General features: G+C 48.3%; 2 protein-coding genes across 2 annotated transcripts in view; both read left to right on the forward strand.

Moving 5' to 3' along the window:
- LOC101558689 (arylacetamide deacetylase-like 3) overlaps window positions 1–1,025 on the forward strand; it is a 10,952-nt gene extending 9,927 nt beyond the window's left edge. The window contains 6 exon segments of the mRNA XM_055138259.1: window positions 10–68; window positions 256–632; window positions 635–717; window positions 720–781; window positions 783–895; window positions 898–1,025. Coding sequence (XP_054994234.1) covers window positions 10–68; window positions 256–632; window positions 635–717; window positions 720–781; window positions 783–895; window positions 898–1,025 — 822 coding nt within the window.
- An 8,036-nt stretch (window positions 1,026–9,061) lies between these two features.
- The window catches only part of CFAP107 (cilia and flagella associated protein 107), an 11,143-nt gene continuing 10,204 nt past the window's right edge, over window positions 9,062–10,000 (forward strand). Inside the window, exon 1 of the mRNA XM_004607262.3 lies at window positions 9,062–9,283. Coding sequence (XP_004607319.3) covers window positions 9,170–9,283 — 114 coding nt within the window. The 5' untranslated portion in view covers window positions 9,062–9,169. The remainder of the gene's footprint in view (window positions 9,284–10,000) is intronic.

Genomic DNA, 10,000 nt, shown 5'->3' on the forward strand with positions numbered 1-10,000 from the left:
GGATGGCAGGATTTGGTGGCCGTCATCACCCCTCCTAGGACACCTGGACTAGGAGAAGAGCAGCTCACGTGACTCAATCCCCTGTGTCAGGCATTAGGGCTAATTCACCTCCTTTCTCCTGTCCCTTAACTTCATCTGCCCAGGTTCCAAAAGGGAGTTTATAGGAGGAAACAGGCTATTGGGGGCCAAACAACAAGTTTTTGGGGGCTCTGCTGGGGTGACCAGGATAAAGTGTTCCCCTGGGTTCCTTCGCAGATACCGCAAGATGCCCGAGTTTAAGTATCCTGTGGCGACCAACGACTGCCTAGCAGCCACCATCTACTTCCTGAAGTCCTTGAACAAGTTTGGGGTGGACCCTGGCCGGGTGGTGGTCTGTGGTGAGAGCGCGGGAGGGGGAGCGTCTGTGGTGATATGCCAAAAACTTCTGGACAGTCCCCACCTGCCCAGGATCCGTGCCCAGGTCCTCATCTACCCCGCTCTCCACGGCCTGGATTTCCAGTCGCCTTCCAACCAGCAGAACAATGTCCCGCTGCTCCCGAAGTATTTGGCTTCTCACTGTTATCTCAGCTACCTAAGCATTGACCCCTCCTGGAAAAGAGCCATGATATCGGGCGCCAACTTGCCCCCAGAAATCGGGAGAAGTACGGAAAATGGTTGGGCCATGATAACATCCCCGAGAGGTTTCAAGCAGAGGGGCTATCGGCCAAAGCCCGCGGCGCCCCCTGAATGAAGTCGCCTATCAGGAGACCCGCATGGTGCTGGAGTTAGAGGTGGCACCCCTGTGCAGAGGACAAAGTGATGTCTCAGATGCCCGAAGCTCTCATTGTGTCCTGCGAGTATGATTATCTCCTGGACCACTCGCTCTTGTACAAGAAGAGGCTGGAGGACTTGGGCATCCCGTGACGTGGTGTCACTTGGAAGATGGTTTCCATGGAGCGCTCATCACTGTTGACAAGGGCTTCCTGTACTTCCCCTGCTCCCGGAAAATCATGAATGCCATCGTCGATTTTATTAAGGGATTGTGACCTTGCTCTTTCGGCCACAGCCGCACGAGGATGGGTTTCTCCATCCTCTAGCCCCCCCCCCCCGCCCCGGGGCTCTCTGTTGCTGATGTTTGGGAAGCTAAGTTGGGGTTAGGCTGGGGGTTCAAATAGGCATGACCTGGATACTCCAGGTTCTAGAATCACAGAGTTCAGGTGTCTGGTGTTCGAAGAAAGTACAGTAGAGGGGCTGGAGTGATAGTACAGTGGGTAAGGGGCTTGATTTGCACGAAGCAGACCCAGCTTCAATCCCCGACACCTCATAGGGTCCCCTGAGCACACCCAGGAGTGATTCCTGAATGCAGAGCCAGGAGTGACCCTTGAGCATTGCTGGGGGTAGACCAGAAAACAAAACAAAATTTAAAGAAAGTAGGAAAGTACAGTAGAAGCTGGGGTGGTTGGGTGGGACTATCTCCAAGTTCGTTGTTGAGGAAATTGGAGTTAGCCATCATTAGTGACTCTCATGGGCGAATGAACCCAGAAGGGTAGCCCATCGTCTCTCTGAGGGAGAGTGCAGATACCGGGAATGCCCTACTTGACTGGGCCATGGATACCACGGGGAGTATGAGGTACAATCCCATGGGCATTTTCCTTTCGGTCTCTGATGTTCTAGCTGGCAGACAGTGGTAGAACAGCTGACTTCCCCCTCCCCCTCTGGCTGCCTGGTGATGTCTTCCCTATTGTCCCCCAGCCTCTGACCTCAGAATCTTAATCTAAAAGAGTCTTAAATAAAGTAATGAACTTTGCATATAAGTGGACCAACAGTTTTTCTTTTTTTTCTCTTTTATTTTTTTTTATTAGTGAATCACCGTGAGGTACAGTTACAAACTTATGAACCTTCATGTTTGCATTTGGTTTACATCCGTCCACCAGTGCCCATTCTCCCCCACCAATATTTCCAGTATCCCTCCCACCACCCCCACCCCAACCCCCACCATCCACTCTGCCTCTGCTGCAGGGCATTCCCTTTGTTCTTTCTCCTGTTGGGTGTTGCAGTTTGCAACAGAGGTATTGAGTGGCCATCATGTTCGGTCTATAGTCTACTTTTGGTATGCACTTTCAACCTGAGTGGGTCCTCCTAAAATTCTCTACTAGGTGTTCCCTTCTCTATCTCTGCTGCCTTTTCCCCCAGCATGTGAGGCCAATTTCCAAGCTGTGGGGCAGACCTCCTGGTTCTTATCTCTACTACTCCTGGGTGTTAGTGTCCCATTCTGCTACTTTATATTCCACATATGAGTGTGATATTTCTATGTATGTCTCTTTCTGACTCATTTCACTCAACATGATACTTTCCATGTAAGTGGACCAACATAGAGAGTATCATACTAAGTGAAATGAGTCAGAAAGAGAGAGACAGACATAGAAAGATTGCACTTACCTGTGGAATATAAAATAACAGAGTGGGAGACTAACACCCAAGAATAGTAGATATAAATACCAGGAGGCTTGCTCCATGGCTTGGAAGCCGGCCTCGCATGCTGGGGGAAAAGGCAGCTCAAATGGAGAAGGGGCCACCAAGTAAAGTGTGGTTGGAGGACCCGCTCGGGATGGGAGATGTGTGCTGAAAGTAGGCCATAGATTGAACACGATGGCCACTCAATACCTCTATTGCAAACCACAACACCCAAAATGAGAGAGAGACCAAAAGGGAATGCCCTGCCACAGAGGTGGGGTGGGGAGGATGGGGTGAGGGGTGGGAGGGATACTGGGATCATCGGTGGTGGGGAATGGGCACTGGTGGAGGGATGGGCACTCGAGTATTGTATGACTGAAATACAAGCACGGAAATATGTAAATCTGTAACTGTACCTCACAGTGATTCACTAATAAAAAATTAAAAATAAATAAATAAAATGATAAAAGAGTCTTAAGAGAACAGGGGCAGGTTTTCCATGGTGGTGGGTGAGAATGGCAGGTAAAAACAGCCTTACTGTCTGTTAAGGAAGGTCCCACCACCTAGGGGTCAAAGTTAGGCCTCCAGTGAGGGTCCCAAACAATCTTCGAGGCATTGGAGCTGGGTGGGAGAAGTAGGGAGCCAGAAACTGAAGAGATCGAGTCTGACCAAGCTCACTCAGGTCAACGCTGGGAAACGGAAGGAGGCCAATGGGAGGAAGATGAGGTGAACGATTTCAGCCCTAAGACACAGACCTGACTCAAATTGGCCTATTTAAGAAAGAATGTATTTTTTTTTAATTTTTTTTATTTTATTTTTTTAAAATTTATTTATTTTTAATTAGAGAATCACCGTGAGGGTACAGTTACAGATTTATACACTTTTGTGCTTATACTTCCCTCATACAAAGTTCGGGAACCCATCCCTTCACCAGTGCCCATTCTCCACCACCCGTAAACCCGGCGTCCCTCCCACCCTCCCCAATCCCATCTCCCCCCCACCCCACCCTGCCACTGTGGCAGGGCATTCCCTTCTGTTCTCTCTCTCTAATTAGCTGTTGTGGTTTGCAATAAAGGTGTTGAGTGGCCGCTGTGCTCAGTCTCTAGCCCTCATTCAGCCCGCAACTCCCTTCCCCCACATGGCCTTCGACTACAATGTAGTTGGTGATCGCTTCTCTGAGTTGACCTTTCCCCGGAACGTGAGGCCAGCCTCGAAGCCATGGAGTCAACCTCCTGGTACTTATTTCTACAGTTCTTGGGTGATAGTCTCCCACTCTGTTATTCTATATACCATAGATGAGTGCAATCTTTCTATGTCTGTCTCTCTCTTTCTGACTCATTTCACTCAGCATGAAACTTTTCATGCCCATCCACTTAACTACAAAATTCTTGACGTCCTTTTTTCTAACAGCTGCATAGTATTCCATTGTATAGATGTACCAAAGTTTCCTCAACCAGTCATCCGTTCTGGGGCATTCGGGTTTTTTCCAGATTCTGGCTATTGTAAACAGTGCTGCGATGAACATACATGTGCAGATGTTGTTTCGATTGTACTTTTTTGCCTCTCTGGGATATATTCCCAGCAGTGGTATTGCTGGGTCAAATGGGAATTCAATATCTAATTTTTTGAGAATCGTCCAAATTGTTTTCCAGAAGGGCTGAACCAGTCGGCATTCCCACCAGCAGTGAAGAAGGGTCCCTTTCTCCCCACATCCTCTCCAACAGCGGTTGCTTTTGTTCTTTTGGATGTGTGCTAGTCTCTGTGGTGTGAGGTGGTATCTCATGGTTGTTTTGATCTGCATCTCTCTGATGATTAGTGATGCAGAGCACTTTTTCATGTGCCTTTTGGCCATTCGTATTTCTTCCTTGGTAAAGTTTCTGTTCATTTCTTCGCCCCATTTTTTGATGGGAGAAAGAATGTATATTTTTAAGATCTAAGCTCCAGCCACTGGAACTTTGTAACGTGCCTGTCGGGTTGGTGAGCAGGGAATGGGGTGGGGTTCGAGGTGGGGAGGGAATGTGGGAACACCGGAGGAGGGAAGTTGACACCAGTGGTGGGGTTGGTGTTGAAAAATAATATATGCTGAAAACTCAACTACCAATGACTTGGAAATCGCATTAAATTTTTTTTAAAGGGGCTGGAGCAATAGCACAGCGGGTAGGGTGTTTGCCTTGCATGCGGCTGACCCGGGTTCGATTCCCAGCATCCCATATGGTCCTCTGAGCATCGCCAGTGGTGATTCCTGAGTGCAGAGCCAGGAGTGACCCCTGTGCATCGCCGGGTGTGACCCAAAAAGGAAAAAAAAAGGGTAAGACTGAGCAAGAAGACAGCAAATATGTAATTGGTGCCCCAGAAAAAAAGAGGTAGAAGCAATATTGAACCAACAACAAAGGTGAGTTTCCTGAAATGCTTGAAAAATTTAGTATTTAGACGTGCCTTTATAGTTTTAAGTGTATTTTAAAACTTTTTATACTTTTTTTTTTTTTTTTTTGCTTTTTGGGTCACACCCGACGATGCTCAGGGGTTACTCCTGGCTCTGCACTCAGAAATCACCCCTGGTGGTGCTCGGGGGACCATATGGGATGCTGGGAATCGAACCCGGGTCGGCCACGTGCAAGGCAAATGCCCTACCCGCTGTGCTATCGCTCCAGCCCCACTTTTTATACTTTTTTTTTGGCTTTCTGGGCCACTCCTGGCTGTGCGTCTACACTCAGGGATCACTCCTGGCGGGCTCAGGGGACCATGTGGGGATCAAACCCAGGCTGGCTTAGTCACTATACTATTTCTATGGCCCCATTTTTTTTTAATACTTTTAAAATATCTTATGGGCAAAAACTTCAAAAATATAAAAGAACGAACTGATATACATGGCAAATGCCGCATATTTTAATGCACAAATACCTTTTTGATAAAATTGATAAGCATCCCATGAGATCACTAAAGAAAAAAAGCACAAATAGTAGACACTATTAATAAAAAAGTAACTTTAATACATATCCTGTTGGAAGATCTATCACTGTATTACTGTATCACTGTCATCTCTTTGATCATCGATTTGCTCCAGCAGATGCCAGTAACGTCTCCATTTGTCCTAGCCCTGAGATTTTAGCAGCATCTCTTTACTCGTCCTTCCCGTTGGAGGCTCTTTCAGGGTCATGGAAATGAGACCCATTATTGTTACTGTTTTTGGCATATCGAATATGCCATGGGGAGCTTGCCAGGTTCTGCTGTGTGGGCAGGAAACTCTCAGTAAATTGCTGGGTTCTCTGAGAGGGAGAACTAGACAATAGGAAAATGTGTGGCTGCAAATGTGGCCGTGCACTTCCGGGAATGGAAGATCAACAAGTCTCACAATGGAAGATCTATGACTGTCATCACTGTCATCCCGTTGCTCATGGATTTGCTCGAGCGGGCACCAGTAATGTCTCCATTGTGAGACTTATTGTTACTGTCTTTGGCATATCAAATACACCACTGGTAGCTTGCCTGGCTCTGCCCGTGTGGGCAAGATACTCTCAGTAGCTTGCCGGGCACCTTGAGAGGGACGGAGGAAGGAAGATCTATAGAGTTTTTTTTTTTTGCTTTTTTTTTTGGGGGGGAGGTCACACCCAGTGATGCTCAGGGGTTACTCCTGGCTTTGCACTCAGGAATTACTCCTGGCGGTGCTTGGGGGACCATATGGGATGCCGGGGATCGAACCCGGGTCGGCCGCGTGCAAGGCTAATGCCCTACCCGCTGTGCTATCCCTCCGGCCCAAGATCTATAGAGTTTAATAAATAATATTTTTCAAATGACCACCAGAATGTGATAAAAATCATAAATGGGTGAAAGATGTGTTCCAGGCGGGAGAGCAATCAGTGGGATGTAACAGCTCCTCCCAGACTTCCTTTCAGACTTCACATTGCGACTCCCCTCTCAGAAAGGGTCACTTTCTGAGTTTTGCTGTTTTATGAAAGACTGTTTACATCTCTCTGCACAGACTTTCTCGTACAACACACTCCATTCTGGAGTCACCCACTTCCAGCATAGCTGTGTATTATCTCTTCCTTTACTTGATGAAACTCTCTCTCACACTCTCTCTTCACACTTCCTAGGTAAAACCAACTTCAAAAAATAAAAGAAAATGCTTTTCTTCTAACTCCATGTGTTTTTGAGCGAGTGCTTCCCCCATGTAAAGAATCAGTATATCCTGACATCTGACAGAGTGTAGCGACATTCCTGAAACCACAGATGATGCCTTGAGGTCCTCGGGAGCCTTCTCTGATCACAGAGCCAGAAGCAAGCTCCGAGCACTGCCAAGTGTGACGCCCAAAACAAAAACAAAAGTAGAAACTAGATCGAAGCATCAGTTGTTCTTTTCCACTAGGCCAGAGACTGAAGAGATGTGCAAGAACATAATTCTTCTCTATAAATATTTTGTTTTGGGGGCTGGAGCAATAGCACAGCAGGTAGGGTGTTTGCCTTGCACACGGCCAACCCAGGTTCGATTCCCAGCATCCCATATGGTTCCCTGAGCACCGCCAGGAGTGATTCCTGAGTGCAGAGCCAGGAGTAACCCCTGTGCATCACCAGGTGTGACCCAAAAGGCAAAAAAAAAAAAAATTTGTTTTGGAAATGAGTCCATGTTCATATGTATCTTATGCTACCATCATTCAACACACTTATTATTTTAAAGTTAATAAATCACTGCATCACTGTCATCCTGTTGATCATCGATTTGCTCAAGCAGGCACCAGTAACGTCTCCATTGTGAGACTCGTTGTTACTGTTTTTGGCATATCGAATGCGCCACGGGGAACTTACCAGGCTCTGCCGTGTGGGTGGGATACTCTTGGTAGCTTGCTGGGCTCTCCGAGAGTGACGGAGGAATCAAACCCGGGTCAGCTGCAAGCAAGGCACATGCCTTACCCGCTGTGCTACCACTCTAGCCCAGAGCTATAGCATTGCTGGGTGTAGTTCAAAACTCTCACTCCCCCCAAAAATGTCTTTGGTGGGAGCCAGGGGGATATCCCAGTGGTCAGGAATCCAGGTCTCCAGTTCAAACCCCAGCACCCTATGACCCCTAAATTCCACGAGGTGTACCCCTGGAGGTCCCTGGGCTTCTCTAGGTGTGGTCCTAGAAGTCCCTGTTCCTTGATCACCACCTGGAGGTCCCCAGCACCACAACCCCCATGCAGTACCGCATCCTCTGGCCCTCAGGCTGAGCCATGTGACCTGGTGTGAAAACCATGACCCTAGAGAACGGTAGTATTTGGGTGCCAGCTGACATGCACTGTGTACAAAAAGGATCACGGCAACCATAGCTATATCAATGTGGGCCAACCATGCAAACATTGATTTCATTGAGGAAAAGAAATCAGACACACATGAAATATAATACAGAGTCCCATTTACATGAAAGCTACAGCTGGGAAAACTAAGCATTTGTGTTTAGGAATGCATCCTTTGGTGCTGAGTCAATGCTAAGGGCAAGGAAGCGATAGCTGCAGAAGCCCCGGGTGGAGATGGGGTGCAAGGCATGTTTTAGCCTTGACCTACTTACTAACTTTGTGGGGTTTGCTTTATCTTAATCTATTTTCCTATTCTTTAATTTTTCATGTTTCAGAAATATGTTGAACCAGAAGCCCTCTCTCCGTGGATATATTATGAGGTGGATATTGATCCTGAATTTTTGGCCAAACAAGTAGCAAGATAACGCTACTTTATCTCATTGACCTGAACTCAGTGGGGACAGCATCCTGGCCCGGTCACTGATACCGTCCCAGTTTAGCGCCCAAGAGACAATGTGCTCAATAAAACAGTTGTGGAATGAATGAGAGAATAAATAGAGGAACCATATCCTGCCAGATTGAGCACAGATCGGAAAACTCTTAGGCCACAAGGCTGCTCGGCATGGAACAGAATCCAGATTGAAACACCAGCTGCGACTTTGTGCAGCTGGACAGTCTCGCTTGGTTTGTGTCCTCATCTGTAAAAACGGGCCCTTCATCGGGGCTGGAGCAATAGCACAGTGGGTAAGGCGTTTGCCTTGCACGCGGCAGACCCGGGTTCGATTCCTAGCATCCCATATGGTCCTCTGAGCACCGCCAGGGGTGATTCCTGAGTGCAGAGCCAGGAGTAACCCCTGTGCATTGCCAGGTGTGACCCAAAAAGCAAAAAACAAAAACAAAAAAATAAAAAAACCAACAACGGGCCCTTCATGGGCTTCACAGGCTGGCTAGGAGAAAGTGGGTACGTGTCTCCCAATGAGCCTGGCACCTCCATCAGCACTTAGGGGGAGAAAGTGATCACCTTTCACGCCCTGGTTATCAACCTGTAGCCAGGATCATAACTTGGGGGATGATGACACAAGGACCAGCAATTTCTGGTCCCTGCTGTGGTGGTGGCGGTGGTGGTAGTGGGTGTGATGAGTTTGGGTGGCACCAGCCTGGCTCCTGTAGAATCAGCTGCTCCCTTCAGGAGAGTGTTTATACTCAGAGCCTGTCACCATGGAGACCATCAACAATAGAGTTTCTGCACCCACAGGCTTCTCTCTGGAGGCCAACAGTATTCTCGGCGGGGGAGGGCCTTCGTCCCCCAAAGTTGGCGGGGCGTCATTTGCTCCTCACTCACAAGGACACCTGGGAAGGCAAAGAAGACACCCCAACCTTAGCAACTCCCTCACGTCTATTTTCCTCCCTTGCTGGAAACTTTGAGTTTGTGGTCAAGTTCACAAAACTCGGGGTGACTCTTTGCCATGCAATTTGTGACCGCAGGGAGCCCACAGTCTTTCTCTACTCCAAGCTGGAAGGTCGAGAGCCAGTATTCCACCAGAGTACTCACTGGGAACTGGGTGGAAGAGCGAGAGAAGGTAAGGAAACAGAAAAGGGGAGGCTGGGAGCTCAGAGGGAGGACTGGCAGGAAGAATAGGAGGGAGAGTGTCACCACTTTGGAAGCAAGGACCGAGGGTAGCTTCACTCTACGAATGTGTCCTTTGGGCGTCTGCCCTTCACAAGGCCGTCCCATTCAAATGCGCACCCAGGACTCTGTTTTACCTTGAAAATGCTGCAACTGCGCCTTCAGTACCATAGTCATGCCTCTCAATGGCACGTTTCCAGGCATCCAACGTTCCCTGTTCCTAATTCCAATCCCTTGATATTGGAATATTCTTTTGGGATATCTTGAGGTTCCACTGTGGGGCCATATGGCCCTAGCTGAGAAATACTGATCTATCGTAACACAATGTGAGCTTAGGAATAGAGAAATTCCAAGGGCCAGAGAGGTAGGACTAGGGTTAGAGAGCTTGTCTAGCGTGCAACTGCAGCTGCAAGCCGGGTTCAAGTTCCACTAAGGCAGATGGTCCCCTGAGCACCGTTATGGTTCCTGAGCACCGAGTCAGGTGTGGCCCCTGAACATTGTGGCCCCTTCAAAAGAACAACAACAGGGGCTCGAGCGATAGCACAGCGGGTAGGGCGTTTTCCTTGCACGCGGCCGACCCGGGTTTGATACCCAGAATCCCATATGGTCCCCTGAGCACCGCCAGGAGTAATTCCTGAGTGCATGAGCCAAGAGTAACCCCTGTGCATCA

Source organism: Sorex araneus, chromosome 5, assembly GCF_027595985.1.
Source record: "Sorex araneus isolate mSorAra2 chromosome 5, mSorAra2.pri, whole genome shotgun sequence".
Taxonomy (NCBI): Eukaryota; Metazoa; Chordata; class Mammalia; order Eulipotyphla; family Soricidae; genus Sorex; species Sorex araneus.